At 39.3% G+C, this 22,346-nt stretch overlaps 1 protein-coding gene across 12 annotated transcripts in view; it reads left to right on the top strand.

Annotated features, from left to right (window-relative positions):
• The window catches only part of LOC121517204 (membrane-associated guanylate kinase, WW and PDZ domain-containing protein 1-like), a 163,635-nt gene that overhangs the window by 47,397 nt on the left and 93,892 nt on the right, over window positions 1–22,346 (top strand). For all 12 annotated transcript variants that reach the window (XM_041798783.1, XM_041798782.1, XM_041798779.1 and 9 more), the window contains exon 2: window positions 12,053–12,169. In XM_041798783.1, coding sequence (XP_041654717.1) covers window positions 12,053–12,169 — 117 coding nt within the window. The remainder of the gene's footprint in view (window positions 1–12,052; window positions 12,170–22,346) is intronic.

The raw sequence follows: 22,346 nt of genomic DNA, 5'->3' as shown, positions 1-22,346 counted from the left end.
TTTTATGAGTTTGTGTCTTTCAATTACAGCAGGATTTTCAGTTCTCTTGAAAGTAAGGGCAACCTGTCTGTCAGCTAGCACCTAATCTGAGCCATCGGCAACTTCCATTGGAGAGAGAAACGCACAGTGACAGGTCTGACATCCAAGAACAGAGCTTCTCTAAACATGTGCCAACCACTCTGCCAGCAGATGTATGAATGCAGACTCTTTGTGGCTTTTTACTCTTCTCTTGCTACAGCGCACACTTAAATCTTGGTGTAGTGATGACGATAATACTTATTGAATGTTTATGCTTGTTTTGAATCTGTTTCAGTACGTATGAGGGAGTCTGAGAATGTTTCCAATCTTGATGTTGACATACTGTTTGAGTTTGAGATATGTGTTTATCGGAAGTAATTATTAACACCCAATTGTTGAGCATGAACTGAATGTCATTTCCCCAGCAGTTGTAATTTAGGGATTTTATCATGAAAAGATGTGGACTCATCTTGTGTGGCCAGCATTATGAAGGAAAATGTCTTTGTTGATATTAAACGTAAATTATTAGGTTTCTGGCTATAGCTTAGTGTAGACTGCTCTTCAGCTGCTGGCTGCAAATAAGTGTTTTTAATACTTTCAACTGCATTAAACCAGTGGTTCTCAACATCTTTCCTCAGGACCTATCACCTCCTAAACGAGCAATTACAACCCAAATTTCTGACCCATTTTCATTAATTTGACAGTGAATATGGAAGTTGTATCTTATTTGGAACAAAAAGTGACTAGAAAGAGACAAAACAAGTATGTCACTATAAAAGTTTTTCCTCTTCAAAAATAAAGGTATGTTTACAAAGTGCAATAGTGGCACTATTGTAAACTTACAGGTCTTTCTGCAGGCATTTTTGTAAACCTTTAAAGTACTACTTTTTTAATGCAGCCTTTTATCTAGTTGTGCAATTGCACAGCCTGACATTGCATCGTGATTGCATTTAGATTAGTTGTGCACACTAGCAGGCAAGCATACATTGTATTTTCTTCTGTTATCACACCTCTATAACAAAGTTAAATACACAGCAAAATCAGCAATGTTAACCCAGCAGATAACTTCACTCATGGTGCAAATGTGTCTGAATCAAGAACAACAACAATCCATAAGAAACATGAGCAAAAGACCCTTAGCAGGGATCAGTGTACGACAGGCAACATCCGAACACAATTATACACTCTGCTGAAGGGCATGAAAGGAATCACTTTGGTTTGTGGACTGCAAGTTTCATTTCTGTCCCTTTTGTTCTTGAACATCTTGGGAGTGAGAAGGAGAGGTCAAAACTTTGTGTTATGTTTGGTATCCCCTGGGCGTAACATAAATTGGGGGTTCTTCTAAATTCGATTAACATACTTTAAAAAAACACTTTAAATGTAATCATTGTTTAATTACAAGTGCCATTTTAATGTTACAGAATCAGAATCGGGTTTTATTACTGAGTACATTTTTACATTCAAGGAATGTTACTTGGTGTTTGGTGTAAATTGAATAACAGAGGAAGAATAAAAATATTAAGAGGCTATTAAAATTAGATTAGAGGGTTAGATTTAAATAGATTATTATAGAAAAAATGTTGCAGAAAATGATAAAAATATAAAATACAATATAAACATCACAAAAAGTATGTACAAGGGTGCAAACAGAGAAACTGTGCAGATGTGCATATTTACCAGTGTTTAGATTAGGTGATTAGTGCTATTTTTTTAATGCATCTAATACACAGTGTGCAGGGGATGTGATTTTGGGGTAAAAAAGAATTAGTGATTTTATACTGTTAACTGTCCAATCTGTATTAATTAGGTATACTTTGAAAATTGATACAATGTTTTTCTTGTGAATTCGTATTCTAAGAAATAACTCCAGAGAAGTTTTAGGTCATACAAAGTATAGTGAAGTAAAATGTACTAAAGCAGTTGCATGAAGCAAAATTAATCTAAAATACTTAGAAATTAAAAACAACAGTTCATCAAACAGCTGAGTTTCTCTTCACCACTGAGTCCTATTAAATGTATTTTCACTGCAGAGCTTATATTCCTGGCTATTATAAAGCCTTAAATTAATTCCGACTGCAGCCACAAGAGATTAAGAATCACATCTTTGAAGTCACATTAAAAGACCTCTTTTAATTCAACCTCACAGGATTAAGATCCCCCACTAGGGGGCAGCAGCCCATAATGACCACACATGGCTCATCTCATTCACTGGCCGTCTCTGGTTGCTGTGGCAACGGTGTCTGTGTGAAGCAGACTGTCAGTGTTTGGGCTGAGAGACACAGAGGGCAGTGTTGAGCTGAAGGACGGGAGATGAATCCCAATCAGCAGCTGAGCGGAGCTTCAAAAACACACACTCACATGGACATTTTCTCAAAGAAATAATCCAAAATATACTGAATATTTCTGCTGTTTTGATGTCTGATACTCTGATGTGAAACCACCTGGTCTGACTGACAGGTAGTCGCCATGGCTCTCCGTGATGACAGCTGTTATGTGCTGCTATAGGCTGCAGCTGCTTGGTAGTCTTCTGCTGACGTTTTCAGCAGCCATTGGCATATGTCCTAGTTTTTCTGCTGTTTGGCCTGTATGTTTTCATGCATGCATTTTTGTATTATCTCTCCAAACCATACTTAATTTACAGCGTTCTCTTTTAAACATTTAAAGAAAAGCCTTTAAACCCACATCTTCTGTTAAAATAATATACGTGAGAGAATGTGTGAATCACAATCTCCTTAAATTTTCATCAGTTCACACACATCCTACCCTCCCCCAATCCCCAAAATGAGACAGGGATGCATAACTAGATTTAAGGTTATGTAATGCTGACTGGAGGCATGGAGGATGTGTATAATCCACTCTTATTTGGGTTAAACCCATCTCTCTGTCTCACTCTTTCACTCAACGTCTATCTGTAAGAGGACAGGAGCCTCACATCCTCACACGTCTCTCTTCAGCCTCATCCAGGGTTGGAAGGCGTATAGCGCTGATCTCTGGCACATGTGGTCTTTTACCAGCCAGCTCTACAAACATCTCCTCTCCTGCAGGAGACATCTCTCAGCAGGCTCACATCTCTGGTGTCTCAGATTGTCCCCTGATGGGATAATTTCATTGTTATGAGAATGGAGAATATCCTCTCCAAGCTGCCAGCAAATGATCCTTCTTAAGATTTAGAAGCACACTCATTGTCAGTTAGGTTCACTGATGGACAGAGTAATATGGCGGTTTAAAGGCCTGCAGCTAATGCTTGTTTTCTTGATTTATTCATATTTTGGGGTGTAAAATCTAAGAAAAATCTCTTTAGAATTTCAGTGATTTCAGCCCTGGTTATCTACAGTGAACAAGAAACCTGTAAATATTTACATGTTTAAGATGGGCTGGGTGATAAAGGGTTGGCCTAAAATAAAGATTGCAATGTATTTTCAGGCTATATCAAGATACACAATATATACATCACTTAAGTTTGAAATCTTTCTCACGAGACACGGGACGAGACAAGATTTAGGCCAACAAGACACAAGACAAGACGAGATTTTACAGTTGTTGTTTTTTTTTTGTTGTTGTTTTTTTTTTAATTTTGGGGAAAAAAATAAATGGGTGGAAAATATGTCCTTTATACAACTGAAAGTCATAATTGCAAAGCATTCAGGTCTATTCAGAAATGTTTAAACTAAGTACTGAGTAGGCTATTAATGCTTCCAAAGAGTATGGCATGTCTGCACCCCTAGTGTGCAGAGAGGGTTAAATCAAGTTCAATTTAGCACACTTTATGTTAAAAAAGACAGCCTTTCTGAGTGGAGTTTGCATCTTCTCTCCAGCTTGCTCCCATAATCCAAAAAATTGCTTGTTAGGTAATATGTAATCCTAAAGTGCCCATATGTGTGAGTATATAAGTGTGATTGGTTTTAAGTCCACGACAGTTTGGCTGCAGACCGCAGATCTCAGATGCCCCCTCTTGCAGACCACTATGATAAGACACTTCATCTATCAGCTAAAACTTTCAAAACACGGTTGAATTAAACTTGTGATTTAAATTGGGGTAAGAGTTAAGGTAAGGATTTAAAATGCAAAAGTTATTGTCAAAAACCTAACCTGCAGAACCTGATTACAAAATGTTTAAGAAAGACAGGTCTGCAGTCTGCTTACAGGAAAAAAAGTCTTTCCTTTGTGAATACACACTAACACAGCAATGTTTATAAGGCTAAAGCTAACCAGGCTATGTATGCTACATAAGTTATGTAGGTTACATGCATCATAGCTAAATCAAAATCTAACAAAGGTAGTTTCATTTACATCAGTTATGTAGCTACGTGGGTGATGTAGCTACATATAATGTTGATAAAGCTAGAGAAACCAAAGCTGTAATAGCTACATAAGATTATGCCACATTTGCAGAAGCTAGACCCATTTTAGCAGTAGCTTTGTAAGCTTTAGCTATAGGTAACATAGCTATATTGGCTAATGTAGCAACATTAACTACATAGCTAGTGAAGCTATGCTATCTTCATTAGCTATAGCCAGTGATCCTAAAGCAAGTCACCATCAGAACCGTTTTTCTGTTTTATGTATTAAATATTGCTTCGTCTGTAATGTTTGCAATGTGGTTTCTTCATGAAAATAACTGCCAGACTTTGTTTATTAATAGAGTTGAAGTTAAAAGAGAAAAACTCAAAAACGTCTTACCAGCAAATTGTGGAACTTCCGTTCTGGCAGATGCAGCATCTCACCATAGTGGTCTGCAAGAGGGGGCATCAGAGATCTGTGGTCTGCAGCTAGACCCCTCTCTGCTTGCCTCTCCATGACTGACAGCCAACCACTCCAGGGTGTACCCCGATTCTTCCCTAATGGCCGCTGTGATTGGTTCTTGCTGCCCCTGGACTGGAACCCTGAATGGGATTAGTGGCAGACATAATGGATAAATTGATTTATATTATTGTAAACTAAACTATCTAATGTTAAATGTGCTTGGATAATAAAGTAAACATGGTAAAGTTTATCACTAGCCCCTTAGAATAATGTCTTTGTTTCAAGCCTTAAAGAGCTTTCTGAGCATACACTGCTCTAACAAACCTTTTTTCTCACACAAGCCTTCACTAATGTTCTTTACTCAATTTTCTGCTTGTTACAAATGTTTACTTAATTTAAAAACCTTTTTAAAAAGCAGCACAGAAAAGACAAGACATTCAGGACAAAGAGGCAGCTGTACAATAGCACACAGTCTGAGATTGTCCAGCACTATCTCACTAACAATATACCGTGTCTTATTGTATACAATACTACGATCTCCATTCAATACACAGTGAAATGAACAATTCTCCATGTGTATTGTGTGAAATCAGGGGAACAGTGAGGCACTGACGCTGTTGAACTGAGATGATATCTCCTGTTGTCTCGCCACATCTGGTTGTTATTGTTGAATTTAGACCGTTGTTTTTTTTTCTTTTTTTTTTGTTACATGCTGCTGGGAAAGCTCTCTAAATGGGTCAAGGAAAAACTGCATTGTTTTATTACAAATCTCCAAAACCATTCAATACTGTTATAGAGTTGAATGTTGCGAGACAAGGAAAGTAAATATATGTGGAGTTTTCTTGGTTTGTTGGCCTTTAAAATGAGAAAGTATCAAACTGTGACAGAGCTGAAAAGTGCAATATAAAACCATGAATTCATTCCCTGTTTTTAACAGACAGCTACACCAGTGAGGTTTTATTTCCACTTTCTACAGCAGCATAACATCTGGTTATTTGTTTGGGGAATATTGTTTGTGATGAAAATCCTGGCTCCATCTAAGTGAATGGTTTATGAAATGAGCACAGGCCACAGTGGTGTGATTGTAATCTCTGATCCACACGGTGTTAATCCTCATAAATATTGAATATTTGATGACTCTCTCATTGATGGAGCCCGACACCTGGGGCGGCCCGCCCTCTGCTAGCTGTACAGGAGGGGGTTGTTCCTGACGGGGGTCCTTATCTCAGGGAAAGCATCTGAGCCAGCAAAACTGACATGACGCTCAATGCAAACGCTAATATATGAGAACATATTTTATTTTGAAAGGGCGCGGTGCGTTTAAATCAAATCAACAAAGACAACCAGAGGATGCAGTGAATGAGAGAATGCTTGATGTTGCATGTGTGTGAGTGCTGTTGTATCTGTTTTTCCTTTTACAATCTGACTGCTGCTCGCCTAGCAGGGACCGTAATGATGGTCGTCAGCACTGGATGGTTGCTAGGTAACAATTACCTGACTGTGCTTTGCTTGCACTGAATTACACAGTAGGCTATGTGCATGTGTGTGAGTGTATGAGTGTGTAGAGGAACGGAAAAATACAGCAAAATAGACTACCAACTAGCTTCTCCATTCAGTCTAGAAATGCACACTTGAATCAGAGCAAATGTGATGATATGATTAGCTTAGCTGTGTTTCTGAATCAGATTTACTCCTTTATTTTCATGTCTGTCACATCAAGAACTCGTATCTGTGTTACACATCTGTAAAGAGGACTGTTTTTGAAATTTAAAGCTTTATTTGTACAAAAATGTGAGCTTCTGCTGTGATGTATTTCAGTGAAAATGATTGCATTACATGTTTGTGCTTGTTGTTTTCTCCTGAGACTCAGTGCTTCATGTTATCAGTGCTACATGCTCCAGTATTTATAGTAATGTCCCCGGGGAGAGGAGGTGGATGTTAGGATGGGGCTGACAGATGATGATGTCACCACAGGGCCACACCTCGGGGCAGATGACTGATACGCTGCTGCTTTAAGACCATTTTTACTTTCTCAGCTGCTGTGCTTTTACTTCTCATCTGTCCATCCTTGTCCCTGAAAGTCTCAGCAGCATTAGCTGTCAGCAGTTCCTCATTTCTTCCTGCTTTGTTTTGAGCGCTTTCACTACAAAACCTCAACTCCAGCCATAATGTGATCATTTATGTAATAGTTTGGTTTTAAAGGAACATGCTCATTCACCTTTATTGCCAAGAAGTGAAGATGATGAGTACCCCTCTCTTGTCTGTGTAGTAAATATGAAGATGAAACTAGAAGCTAGTTACTTTAGCATAGCATAGCATTAGGAATCAAAATAAGTTACATTTTTCACATGCTGGTTATAATGTGGAGTAAACAATCAATACATCAAGAATAGTGAGGGAGTAATTAAAATCTATACCTTTAACCTTGTAATCTATATGCTATGCTAAGATAAGCTAGCACAAAGGCTATAACAGAGGGGGCAGTGTTTTCCACACATATGGCTATACTAACCTAGGTATATTGATGCCTGCTGTGGTATGTTTGCTGGCTCATTTTGGCATCGTCATAATTAAACAGTCAGGAAAAAGCTGTTTGTCTGCTGTATACACCACCATGTGACCCAAGATGTTCTGGCTGCAGACCATATTTCTGACGGCCCCTGTCACAGACAGTTAATGTGAGACATTGGCTCTTTCAGAACAGAGGTGCTGTCATTTGCCGGTATGAATTTTCAGTTTAGTTTTTTTTTTTTTTCTTTAATTCAACTTTATTCATAAAAAAGTCTGGCAGTAACACTCATTAAAAGCCACACTGTAAACATTACAGATAGAGAAACATTTCATAAATAAAACAGAGAAAGTTGTCTGAGGTCTAATCTGGGAGTAAATTATGTACAAGTAGTAACACAAACGGTGGCTTGCTTTAGCATTGTTAACCTTATAGCTAACATAGCTGTGCTAGCCATATCAATGCAGACTAGCAACATAATTTTTCTATAAGCCAATCTCGCTTAGTTTAGCAGCGTTAGCTAACAATGCTCGAGCTAATGTAGCTTTGCAGATAGATGTGTAGCTGATGAAGCTGCTTTGTAAGTGTAGTTTTAGCTACATTACCTACATAGTTACATGAGCTATGTTTCAATGTTAGCTACATAGCTAACAGAGCTAAGTAAGCAATGTTTGCTGTGCTAAATGTTTACATAGAGGATGAGCTTTTTTCTGTAGGCAGACTATTAACTCAGCTTCATTCAACATTTTGTAATTAGGTTTTGCTGGTCAAGTTCTTAACTTTTAAATTTTGGTATCCTAACCATCACCGTAACCCTTACCCTTATCAGAAGTTTAATCTGATTTATTTCTAAAATTTTAGCGGAGACAACGTCTCGCATTAACAGTCTGTGTGAGAGGCGGTCAGAGATGTACAGTCTAGGACGCTGACAGCCTAGTGGCTTGGTTTTGCCACGTGCCCTGATGGCCCAAGTTCAAGTTCAGCCTCTGGCTCTTTCACATGCCATTCTCCTCTCTGATCCCTGTTTTCATCTCTATCTACTGTCCTATCTCTCTCTACTGAAGCCAAAAAAGGCCAAAAATGAAATCTTAAAAAAAAGAGATGTACAGTCTGCAACCAGACTGATCACTTGACACAGATTAGAGGGCATATCCTAGGTTCATTTCTCCAGTATCTGTGGGACACTTTCCAGTTAAAAATTAAAGTTTGCGGAAGAAAATTATGCTGTGTTAATGAGGAAAAAGTATAAATATGGTAAGGTAGATATGGCCTCTGTGATTAATCTTGCCTTAAGAGCAAAGTCAGGGTGTAACAATTAGAAAATTACCAAATGCATTAATATTTTGTCCAATATGTGTCTGTGGCACTCAGGCCTTAGTGTTGATTGGCTATTGCTCATGTTATGTCAAACCAACAAAATAGTGTTGTGGGCTGAAAATTGAGTGAGACTGTGGAGTGAAAACAGAGCCAGAAGGTTAGACATGTCACAGCAGTGTCAAAGAAGTTCCCTAACCCTAACCCCTGTTTGCAATCTGTAAAATGATGAACACAGATAATTAGCCTACTGCTAAATATTGTCCCCAATACTCAGCCAGGCCAATCAACAGTTAACGCTTTGAAAAAAAAAAAAATCAAAAATGTTTAGATTAAAGTCATAGTATTAAAAGATACTTTTTAACTTACAAGAATTGGTTATAAGGGAATATGGTTGTAATTTTACAAGATTAGAGAAGATATAAAGAGAAGAAGAGATTAATTGAAGGTAACACATCTAGACTAAATCTTCAGCTTAATTTTTAAAAATGTATCTTTTGTCTAATAAAATTACCACTTAAACGATAGAAATGCATTTATTTGCCATAAATTTTCAACTTAATCCAAGTAAAGCTATGTCTATAAAATCAAATTCTTAATTTTTTCTTTAATGTGACTGTAGTTCTTAGTTGTAGTACTTTTAGACTTATAAATCAATTATCTTGTTTTTTCAGTTCCAACTTGATAAGCTTTATGGTTGTAATACTTATTCATGAATGTCATTGTACTGGATGTGTGTTTGAATGTGAAGGATGTATTCACAGGATAAAGATGTTTGCTGCTGTTTTATTCCTATGCACTGAAAAACATCCCATTACAGAAGCAAACAGGGTTTAATTGGCGTTTCACTATGACTCTATGCCATGTTGTAACTCCCATTAGTTCCATAGTAAACTCATTCAGCTCACTGACCCTACCACCTCAGAGCACAGAGCCAGGAGAATCTCCTCAGCTGTGATCGGAGGCCAACAGGAGGCCGCGGCACCTCCCCCAAGAGCTGCTTGCCAGCTCTCCCAGACATAGATGATATATTTGGAGATCATTAAATGCTCCTAAATGAGACCCTGGTGTGAGAGCGAGCTCTGACCATCTGGCCCCATTGTGAGTGCCGGGGCTCCGTTCAAACTTGGCCAGCAGCATCACTACCTCTGATTGGATGGATGCTGAATAAGCCTGGGAATCCTGGCCAATCAGAGACTTTTTTAATCAATTACATACACCTACCTCCATCTTTGCCATTTTTCTTTAGATTTACCCTTCTATAGCACACCATGTGTCTTTTATGAACACTCAAATTGCCAATATGGCTAATTCCTTTGTTTCTACCTGTTATAATCCAACTACATAGATCAAAGAAACAAAGGAATAAATGAAACCCAGTAAAGGCTGAGTACCACTTATCCCTCCGTATGCAGTTTCATGTCTGAGTCAAATTAACTTTAAAACATGTTAAAAGCATGGCTGTTGGTCAATGTGTTTGTCAGCTTTCCACTTTAATACTACATTTGTTTTAGTACACTGAGACTGACTCTGACTCAATACTTTATTCTTCTAGCATATTAGATAGGGGTCAGGTTGTAGATCTCAGATGTCCCGTTTTGCAGGCAACTACTGTGACTACAATTTGTGACCTAATTTGCCAGTACAAAGTTTTAGAACTCCGTTCATAAACAAAGCCTGGCAGTTATATTCATGAAATAATCACATTGCAAACATTACAAACTAAGCAACATTTCATTAATTAAACAGTAAAAAGGTCAGAGTTCTAACCTGGGATTTAATTATGCATAGATATGTTTTAATGTGGTTATGCAAACGGGGGCTTGGCTAAAGCTAATGTGGCTACGCTAGCTATATATTTAACATTACTACATAAGCTAGTGTAGCTACATTAGCTTTAGCAATGTGAGTTTAAGCAATGTGAGCTTGAGCATATGTAGCTACATTAGCTATGTAGGTAATGTATGTAGCGACATGAGCTTTACCATAAGCTAACATAGCTTGGCCAGCCTCTACTACGTAGCTACCTTAGCTACGTAAGCTATCCTACCTATGTAGCTTATGTAGCTAGCATGGCTTCATTGGCTTTTGCCTTAGCTACGTTGGCTGCATTAGAATGTTTTCATGGAAGACTAGCTTTAGTTTGATAGTGTAGCTGGACAAGGACGGGAAAAGTGGGGAGAGTATTGGGGAAGACATGTACCAAACATGCTAAGACATAGAGTTGATCCCACAACCAGTGCGTTGAGGACTATAGCCTCCCTCTGCGTATTGGCACTGCTCTACCTACTAAGCTTCACCAGTGCCCAGACCTTTTTAATTTTGTTCAAAGTTTATTTTGAAAACATGCGTATGTATCCTACTACTCATCTGTTGTGTGGACTGGACTGAGACAAAAATCTGACCAAATAATTGGGCTAATATTAGCCAGCAAGGTTCCACAGTATTTATACTCAAGCATACATATGTTTTAAGTGATTGTCAAGTGTCAGGTGTATCCTCATATAAGAAATAATTTTTTTAGGTTGTAACTTATAATTGAGCTTAACATGGCAGCATTAGGAATGAATTTTCATGTAAATAATTGCTGTTAATCATGTTTCTTTGATTGTAGGACGGCCAAAATTGTGATTAACATTCAGTTATTGTACATATATTATTATTATTGTTATTATTATTATTATTATTATTATTATTATTATTATTATTATTGTCAACCTGCTACAAAACAGTTTCATTACCATTCAATGTGATATAAACAATCATGATGCTCAACTAATGTGTCTCAATTGCTTAGGTGTTAAATAGACTTTTCTCCAGTGCCAAAGTAAGTTAAAATCTGCATAGAGAAATGATGCATAGTAGATCATAATGTCAGCTGCTGTACCCATAATTTATCTCTCTCTGTTTGCAGCTGTAACAGGCAAACTAACAGTGACTTTGACTGAAATAATGGTTGATCAGAAATCTTAAGATTGCAATAATAAAAAAATTAGCAATTTGGCAATTAATGGCCACTGAAATGAGATCAGCTATGGATGGACTGACAACAAGTTTCCATCAGCCTGGGCTGCACTTTGTTTTTGTTTTTTTTTTGGGGGGGGGGGTTTCTCATATAATCATATTTTATTATTTTATTAAAATAAGCTTATAACTCTTTTAATAACCCACAAAATAAATGCAAGTTCCTCATAGCTGATTTAAATAAATTGGACTGAATCTTAATCTAAAACTTTTGCAAACTGTCTGCTGGACTTGAGTTTTTTCATGTTGTCTAAGGAAGCTAAACAAGACCTTACTTGTTTTGTGCCCTTTTAGTATCCAGGAGCGTTTCGACATCGGAAATGTCACTGCCTCTCCTGACCTTACCTATGGTCAAATAAACGCATGTAAACAGAGAGAACAGCAGTTTTTTTTCCATCCGCTTTTGTTTATTTGAGATATTTTTTGTATGTCTTCTGTTTCCAGGTCACAGACTCAACAAGGACCTGAAGCACTACCTGAGCTTGAGGTTTCAGAAGTCTTCCCCTGACCACGAGCTGCAGAAGATAATCCGAGCCAATCTGTACCGCCATGCTGTGCCTTGTGAGTAAAGAATAGTCATGAAAATAATGATGTGATGCTTAAACCAGGGCATCTGGCTGACAAATCGTGTCTTTAACCAGTCTTTAGCATCAGCACTCCATCTTTACCCTAATGACCCACTTTCTTTTGGCTTCTTTCTCATTTGTTTTATCTCTCATTAATCTTATTCTTCACTCTCACTCACCCATAAATTATTCTGCTACACTTTCTTTCTCCTTCATCATTCAGAAAATCTTCACAAGCTCTTCTTTGAGCAAATTCAAAAAGGTAGCAAACATATAATTCCCAAACACCAAAACTGTAGTTTTCACTCTGTATTATTGTCCACTTCAGACAAGCATGTTTGACAGTGCCAGTACTCCATTTTTGCAGAGTGTCTCACAACTGTATAAAATTGCAGCATGAGCCAAACACGCACACTGTGCCAGAGTCCACAGCTGGGCTGTGTTATGTCACAAACAGTTGAAATTGCGGTCGAGCGACAAAGCCCAGCTATCCTCGGTTCATTTTCTTACTGTACTCACGTAATGATTTGGTTCTTAAAAATGTTTAACTTGAAATGTGATGACCAAAAAGCTGGAGGCTTTAACAGCACAGTGAGTCTATCGGGGATGTGATTAGACAAAGTGTGTGTGAGAGTGTGTATTTCCCCCCTGAGGAATTGTTCTGATTATCACACATATGCAAAGACATGATTTAATCAACCAAGAAAGGGGTCACTACATTCAGTAAACATCACTTCCTACAATTTGACTTTATGTGTTTGTTTGCATGTATTTGCATCAGGGTGCTTCCTGATAAATCACAGCTCTGCACTAGATTTGTTTTTTTCTCTCATAATCTCTATCTCTCTTTTTCTTGCTTTTCCACTTGCTGCCTCGCTATCTCTGGCTGTCTGTCCTTCTCTTGCGCTCAGCCATGTGACCGGTAAATCCGGCTCTCTGAGCCTCCCCCGGTGCCCTCACTGGGATTATGATGTTCTGATATATTGAAAATAGATTCCTGCCTGATTATGTGATGAGTATGTTGGGCTCTCGCAAAGAACACTGGGCGACAGAAAGGCCTCGGCACACAGGGGGCATACAGTGTAGACATAAAACTGCTGAAAAAGAAGTCTTAGACAAAATAAAAACACTAAATCTGTGGTAATGCTGTCCAAAGGTTCACCGGATGATTACAGGGATTAATTTTTTTCCTTTCATTTCAGTAATTCGTGCTTCTTCCCAGGGATATGAAGGATACATTTACCTCAAATTCCCTAAAATGTGTGCACTTAAAGCAGCATAGAGTTCTAATGCCTCGATAGAATCTGTAAGAGTAAATGATTGCTACTTGCAGCTCTGTAGGTTTGAAAATTCACTAAATTTAGTAAACCTTGAAATGTACTTCAGTTCTTTATAGGACAATTAAAAAAACTATAACTCTCTGCTCATAATCAATAGCCCTATTTAACCCATAAATTGCCTTTTCTAAAAAAATAGAAATCACTTTATTTTATCTATTCATTTTAGGTCACTGAAGCCCACAGGTTTTGTACCCCATCCAGGATGTTGTCAGGTTGCTGTTCCCTGTACAGTCTGTGAAGTCATCAGCATTGCTTTCAGCTCAGAGGTGATATTTGGAGGTTTGTTTAGATTGCAGGCAAATCTAATTTGTTTCTCAAATGAAACTAAGACAGGCTGTCCCCATTGATGTTTTACAAGAGCTCTCATTTGTATTAGGGGTGGACTGATTATTGGCCTGGCAGATTATTGATGCTGCTATCGGCATTTTATTTTACAGAGAATCGGCCAAAATCAATCAATTCAAAGGTGTGCTATTTTGTCTCCACTGCAAGGTGTGTCCTCCCCTTTTGTGTTTCCACTCTCTGCAGCAGCGTTACTCAACCCTGCTCAACCAAAGAGCCAAATTGTTGAAAAATGCTTTTGCAAGAGCCACAATGTAAGTGGTGAAAAGTGGCAAAAACTGATTGAAGTAGCATAAAAATAAGTTAAATGTGGCAAATAATGGTCAAACAGAGGCAAAAGGGGGCAAAAAGGGCATAAAGTGGCAAAAAGTGGGAAAACAGGAAGAGAAAGTAGCAAAATATGGCAGAAAGTGGCAAAAAAATGGGTGAGAAGTTACTAAAAATGAGTTACAGGTGGCAAAAAATGGCCAAAAACAGCTGAAACATGGCAAAAAATGAGTCTAAAAGTGGCTAAAATGGGCAAAAATGTGGGAAAATGGTCAAAAAGCAGCAGAGTGGCAAGAATGCTAACAACAGTGGCATTTAATGGCAAAACGTGGCTTAGATGGGTGGAAAGTGGCAAAAAATGGCAAAAAAGGGGAAAAAATTGCAAATAGCAAAAGGCAGAGAGGCAAAAAAAACTGGTCGCAAACATGTGATAGAAGCAGTAAAAATAGATCAAAAGTGGCAAAAAAAAATTTTTTAAATGGCAAAAACATGCAAATCAGGACAATGGAATTATACAGAAAAACAATAAAGGTTGAAAATTAAAGCCAACAGTATTAATGTGGAGATTCAAACTGATTAATGTTACTTGTAATGGATAAGGTCATAGTTTCCTTTTCTAAAGGTTTTCTGGGGGAATAATATTTCAAATTTAGACATAAAAGAGCCACAGATCATCACAAAAGAGCCACATGTGGCTCAAGAGCCACGCGTTGAGTATCACTCCTCTACAGTCTCACCAAATATCCTGCCTACAACGCTATCTGGCTGGCTTGATGTCACACAACTGCCAGCCAATCAACATTAAGGCCTGGGTGCCTCTGGCACAGGAAGGGTATTTGGGCTTTGACTGGCTCTACTTGGTTTGACTTGGCACAGAGCTAATGAAGGGGCCTTTTTGAATCAATGATTAAACAGCTGCCCTTCACTAAGGATTGTTTTGTTATGCCAGAAAAAGAAGAAGCACCCATTGTTTCTACTCCAAAGTGTCTTCTTCTTCTATGTGTAATCTGGCAGGTATTTCAAAGTTTGGTGCAGCGTTGCTATTTAAACACGTCTGCAAGACGTCCCCAAACAGTGACAAACAGCTGTGATGCTGAGGGCCCTGCTCTGGAGCAGGAGCATTCCGGGTGCAGCCCGGCATAGCCTGGCAGGGCCAAACTGGTGATAAAAAGACAGCTGAGCGCTACTTGGATCGCGTGGAAAAGTCATAGTGGAAAAGCTCCAACTGGCTACCTGTTTCCTGTTTCCCATGTGCTGTTTCTCATGTTGACAGATCTAGAGCTAAATTGTTTATTTTCCTTCATTTCTTTACATGCAGTTTTACTTTTGCCACATTAAGTACATTTTGTTTGTCATAAATTTATATCTGTTCCAGAAATTGGTTATAAGTCATATGCACTACCAATAATCGATATAATCTGAAAAAAACATTATCAGCGGATCCTTGATTTGTATATTCAGACATAACCAATCTATCCTGTGTTGCTGTAGTAGTGAGGCTGGGCTCAGTATGCGCTCCATACACCTGTGGACAAGTTGTGGTTCAGGTGTTAAATCTAGTTTTGCGGGTTAGAACCAAATGTAGGCTACACCTCCTTCAAGCAGATCGCTACTTTGTGTAGAATGCTAAAGGTTGCAAGCTAACTTTTTTCATCCCCTTTTGCTAACTTTTGAAATTTTAAAGTGTCATTCACGGCCCTGTCACTTCTAATCTTTAGTGTGGAACCTTCAGAGGCAAAGTGGTGGGGTGAATTTTTTACAACCCTGGTCTGCCTTAAAATGTGTGCAGCACCATGTGAAAGCATGTCTCAGCGCAGCTGCTACTTTGTGTTTTGTAAGCCTTGACTCGTGTTTCTGTAACAACGTAATGCATGAAGACAAAAGACAATAGAACACTACTATAGCTTTGTGCCATATACATATTGTGATAGTGAAACTATGTTATGGCACTGTTATGGAATCATAATTTTGTTGGGGCTTTAGTGTAGCTGTTAGCATGCTAATCTTCTGCTCAGCTGTCAACACACAGAAGGTGAAAGAAATTATGTTTTCTGTTGAAATAAGTCACAAAAACTCTGTTGGGGTTCTGCTTAAAGAGTAAGTTTAAGACTCTAAGAGCAATTAATGTCTGTACAAATGTTCAAGTACAAATTTGTGGTACCTTTACTTCAGTCAAGTTTTTTAATGCCATGTTTCGATAAAGTAGCAGCTACGGCATTAATATGCAGTTTGCATTATGTTGCATAAAATAGATGTACTAATCTATTTATAGACAAAGGTTGTGGTTTTCAGGATGATAAGTGTTGTGATATCTGTTTCTGGTATGTTTGTACTCAGAGCTGCATTGACCATGAATCAATAGGATGTGTTGTATAGAAAAAAGACGTTTTGTGGCGCCATCAATAAACAGGCGAAACGTTGTCCACGCTGACAAACCTCCCATCGACAGCTTTCCTATAATCTTTTTGTCTTTGAAACCAAAATCTGCATCAAATTATAGTTATCAATCACATTTTAACTTGAGCCAGAAAATCTTCTTGATACTGTGCATGAAGCCAGTCAGCTGTTAGATTCCCTCACTGACTCCCCTAACCTGTCAGAAAGGACTGAACCAAACTCCATTCAAAGAACATGACATTTAGAAGTTGTTTTCTCCTCATCTTAAGGTCAGACCTGACAAAACTTCACTTTTTAAAAATTTGAATCATAGTGTTACTCTTTCGGTTAAGTCTGGTTCCCTTCAATGAAAAAAAATCCCATTAAATAGTTTTCAGCTGAAGTGAGTGTGAGCAAAGTAGCTGTATTTAAGCACAGTATACTGCTGAACTGAGACTTATTATATGAATGGCGCTGCTGCACCTGTAGGCCTTTGTGTAGGTTCAGAGCTGTGGGCAATGCTCCTGCATTTCTCTCCCCCCTCTTGTTCTACATATCCCGCTTCTCACTTTCTACATTTCCTATTTCTGTTTCTGCATTTCCCTCATCCTTTCACAAACATCTTCAGCCTTTCAAAAGGAAGTATCTCCTGGCTACTGAAACTTCACTAAATGTTGCTAAGTGCTGAGCTCCTGGTGGATTTATGAGTAAAATCCAAGGTAGTACGGCCTGGACCTAACCTGTCAAAGCAGATGGATTTGTCAGACTGTCATCAAGCAAATCCATCTTGAAAAGATCCAATCTACAATGGCTGTATTGAGCCAAAATGGTTCTAACCAATCAGCATCGTTTGAAGAGAACTAGTCGGTAGCTACTGGCGGGGTCGTACAGTGAGGCATCAGCAGTGGCTGCCTCTAGTGTACCAGTTAGCTCGGATGTAGCTATGGTATACTTTCAGTTTTATCAGAAGTTGATCCCTTTCTTTTTTGAAAAAAGAGCAAAGAGCCACACTGAGAGCTTTTCATGATGGAAAAGATGTTTTTGCTCTCCTTCTGGTCTGTTTCAGCATGAGTTTGCAATCATTGAGTTGTACTGTAAGCTGGTGTTTTGGTCAATGACATACATTCATTGCGGTTGCACCACCTGACTCAATAATTTCAAATGTAACAGGTAAATACTTTAACACATGTAGTTACTTTTGTTCTAGTAAGAAAGTGCATACATATAAAGTATCATTACAGTAAAATGAAGGATTTTAATCCAGGGTCTAATTTGGAATTAAATTATATATATAGCCCCATTTCAGAAGTAGATACTAAAATGGCTTTGTTAGCTTTAGCTAAAGCTTATAGCCACACTACCTACTGAATTAACATTACTTTATAAGCCCATGTAGCTTAGTTAGCTTCAGCTACTTGAGCTTCAGCAAACATAGCTAAAGCTTACATAGATAATGCAGATAAGTAGCTCACATAGCTGCTTTGTGAGCATAGCTTTAGCTACATCAGCTACAAAAGCTCCGTTATCTATAGCTAAGTAAGCTTTAGCAAATGTAGCTAAAGCTAATCTTGCTACACAGACGATGTTGATATGTAGCTGCTTTGTGAGCTTAGCTTAATCTCAGTTAGCTACAGAGCTACATTTGATTTGTTTTCTTTACACAGCTAACAGAGCTATGTAAGCTATACTGGCTACATTTGAATGGTTTCAAGGAGGACAAGTTTTTTCCTGTGAGCAGACTATTTATTTGGCTTTAACTTTTAACGTTTAGTATCCTGACCCTTTCCTTTACCCTAAATTGTAATTTAATCAAATTTTATTTTGAAAGTGTTAGCGTGTACCTCTGTTCTGAGATAAATGCAGTCTCAGATGAACGGTGTGTGAGAGTGGCTATCAGAAATTAACAATCTGAAGCGATGCTGTTTTGGTCTCCTTTTCAAGTGTCCTTAGACAACATTAGTTATGAATCGGCACTTTACAAATAAAGATTGAGATTGAAGATTATAAGTGAGGCTTTATGTTTTGGGCACATTGTTGCTAAAAAGGAGGAATCAACAGTTTGTAGACATTTTCTTCTGTTGTAGTGACATCATGAAATAGATATTTTTTCTCAATTAATTGTGCTTATAGCTGGAAATTGCTGAATGGGCTGCAACACAGTGTTGTCCAGTCAAGCAACAAAATGTTTTTAGAGTTTGCCCTTCCTCTCTCTCTCTCTCTTTTGGTCCCTCCCTCTCTCTCTTTCTTGGTGACCTACTATCACTGTCGCCTCCTGTTTATTGTCTCTCTCTTTCTCTCACACTCACACATGCAAATATTTCCATGGCATGACAAGGCAGAATGACAAAGCCAGTCAAATAAAAGCCACACTTCTCGGCCCTCTGTCTCCTTTGTCTGTGTGTCCCTCATGTCTCCTCCCCTTCTCCTGAGCACATGTGTTGCTGCTTGTGTTTGACTCGAACAGGTGCCACCACTGGCTCAAGTGTTTTTTTCTCTCATTTGGGCGAGTGTGTTTATAGGAAGAACAACCCCCCACCACCACCTCTCTTCCTCCTCCTTTCTCCTTCATAGCTCCCACTGCTACAGATGGCCATTGTTATCATGTGCAGCAAATGTCACAATTGATAGAGAAGTTGCTCTCTCGTGGGATTCATTTCCCTCTCACGTCTACAGCTGCTGCTCAGGGATGAGGGTTATCTCGGCGTTATCCCGGCGTTTGAGCCACACAGCGAACCAATCCTTCCCTCCCCCCACCTGATCTCACCCTCCCTCCCTCTCTCTCTCCCTTTCCCTCTCTCTCTGCTCTCTTCTCTGTCGTCCTCCCCTCGCTTCACTTCAAATCCTCCTGTGAGTGTCAGCGTCCCTGTGGCTCGGCGTTGGCTGCTGCCTTCCTCTGTCTCTCTCTGTCACACTCGAGCTGCTCCTGCTGTCTTCCTCCATCTCCTCCTCCTCCTCCTCTCTCTCTCTCTCTCTTGCTCTCTTTCTCCCTCCCCTTCCTCTCTGTCCTTCACTCCCTCGCTTCCTTGTTTTCCACTCCACTGCTGATCTCGGGGAAATCATTGTTGGAGACAAATTTCTCTGTTTGCTGCTCAGACAAAGAAAAGGGATTACGGCTTGATTTGCCTGCGCCGGGTTCGCTCTGCATCCAGGCAAGTGGCAGCTCCTTATTCTCTCCTTCCTCTTTTTTCCACCATCATCATCCGCCATCTGAAGCCTGTGATGTATGCATGGCAGAGATGTTGAGTGTGGTTGATGCTGTGTATATAGGCTAAGGGAATCAGGGAAGGTGGGGGTAGGGGTGGGAATTATGTGAGGGGAAAGAGAGAAGGGGGGGCAGGCTCACTCGGAGCAAGCACGTCCAACCCAGAGGGACAGATGGCCGGTAGCCCTGGTGCTTTTTCCTCTTTGGTTTTCTAATTCACCCTGCAGGCTTTGTACAAGGCCCACTAGTACACAGACCTTCTTTTCAAGAGATGGCTGCTCTTCTCAGCTAGGAGAGGGAGGGAGAGAGAGGGGGTATCTGTGTGTGAAAAACGGACAGGGTAGAGGAGAGGAAAGGAGATGGAGAAGGAAAAGAGGAGGAGTGGGGGGGGGGGTGTAGAGGCAGAGCAGGCTTTTTTAAGAGGAGAGGAGATGAAGAGTAAGGAAGGAGGGAGAGGGGGGTCATCAGCCTCGAATGCATGGAGGTCAGGTCCAGATGCTGCTCAAACAAAAGGGGCTTCTCTTGTGAGGGGGTGACGGCAGGGGGAAGCGTGGCACTCGCCATTGTGTGTGTCGCTGCATTGCAGGGTGCTGCCGGGGAGCCTCATGCTAATGACGGCCATTCATTCTGGTAACGGATGAGTGGGCCTCTAGCTTCGGCTTGCCCGTTTTTTCACATTTGTTCATATGAGCAAATAAATGCTACCTCAGTGTGCTCAGGGATTGAATAAAACCACAGCTTCAGAGCTTATTGAAGAAGCTGCATGGGTAAATATGTGTTTTTGCATTGTAATAGTTTGAAGACAGGTGCATACTGTGTGCCTGTTTACATAGACACTGTGTGGGGATTATGTTTAATGCATGCATTCTTATACAGATCATTGTATCATTAAGATAAATCACCTTCAGGCCTAAAGGACTGCAGATCTGTATTCTTATTGATCCATTAGTGTGACAGGCAGGTGGGTGGACGGTGGCACTGGGGGCTGCTGTCTCTTGTGTTGTTTTTGTTGTTGGCAACCTTCTTTCTGGTTTATTTGGAAGCCATCTAATGATGCATCATCCAAGGCAAACCTACAACAACACAACCTTGTTTTTCTGATTCAGCACCTGGAGTTTACAACAATCTGTACCTTAAATAATTTGAGTAAACCCTAAGAGGAGTACATAGTTCACAATTTTGTAATTGTCATTAAAAATCTGTATTCATGTCACTCCTACAAGCTCCTGAAAGGTGCTAGTCATTGAGTAAAGATGTAAAAACTGTCAACAGGGCCATCCCAGAGTCACTCAAGCTAATATGTAGTGCTGGTAACATGTAAATACTTCCTTCTGTATTCCTGCAGCCCTGCTTGTGCATCAGTTATAGTTCTAATGGAGTATTATGAGGATAATAACCCTGTCTTTGAGGTCAAGGATATGAACTGTGCTAATTCACAGACTTGACAAAGATTCTCTGTTGAAATCATATCGTCTTGAGAGTGTCTTGTGACGGTTTGGATGTGGATCTTCTGTGGCGGCCAGCTAGCCCACATAGTGTAGCTCCTCCTGAGTATGAGTATGAGCCTCGATGCCCCCAAGCAGCGAGTGTGATGACGTTAGATTGATCTAAATACGGAGATGTGCTTTAACTTTTTTCACTGAACTTTGTGTTCATGTTACTGCCTACAGTGTTTCGATTATATTTACTCTACTGTGGGTTAGCTGACTGTTATTATCCCAAGGGGGTACAGTGTTTATCTGTAACATGGCAATTTCAGCTCCATGAAAGCAGTTACTGTTCTGATTTTAATTCCTAGGTCTTTAAAACCAACCAGTCTGCTTTAGAATTGAAGGCTTTGACACTACTTAGTATGGTCAGATAAGGCAACCCAATGGCAATTCTCTTTTACACATGGGCAACCTATGGGCAGTAGAAGGGTAGCAATTCCCCCTTGCATTCTTTTATTATGCTAAGGGAAATCTGCTGGCTAAAGTTTCATATTTTGTGTTCATACTGTTCATGACAGTGCTTTTTAATTTTTTTCCAAACCCTTAAAAATAAAAGTGAATAAGTTTATATTTCTGGAAAAAAATATTCTGTTATCCCTGAAAATATGTGTCACTTTTCTACACTGCACTGTACAGGAAAGTAGTCAAGAATCAGAGAGTCAGCATCCCAATAACAAAACATGTGCAAACCTGATAAGATATCAAATTTGTAAATGTGGTGTGACTGATAGGAAACCAAAATAAATCCACTCTTCCCACTAAAGACACTGCACAATTTTACTCCTTAGAAGAAAGAGGAATGTGTGAAGCATTAAAGTGTATCATATTTTACCTGGTTTCTAACCTTTTTTTATTAGAGCCCCCCTACTCCTACCTAAGAGAATGAGAGGAAATGTAAATTAATATATATATACACTCTTCCTGAAAGTGACACAGCAAAAATTTACTTCAGGAACACTCTTGTCATACATTTCTGTGGCGCCGCCTTAATCTTGTACACACTGTGCATACATTTTTTGCCAGTAAATATATTTTTTAATGAAAATAAAAGTGTGACAACAACTGATGATGGTTTTATTCTCTACAATTTCACTCCTCTTCCTGGTGTTGAATTGCAGTCTATGCTATGTCCTCTCACAAACGTCATGTCGCAAA

This window comes from Cheilinus undulatus, linkage group 11 (assembly GCF_018320785.1).
Source record: "Cheilinus undulatus linkage group 11, ASM1832078v1, whole genome shotgun sequence".
In the NCBI taxonomy this organism is placed as follows: Eukaryota; Metazoa; Chordata; class Actinopteri; order Labriformes; family Labridae; genus Cheilinus; species Cheilinus undulatus.
Note: the sequence above shows the minus strand (reverse complement) of the source record. Positions and strands in the feature narration are given on the sequence as shown.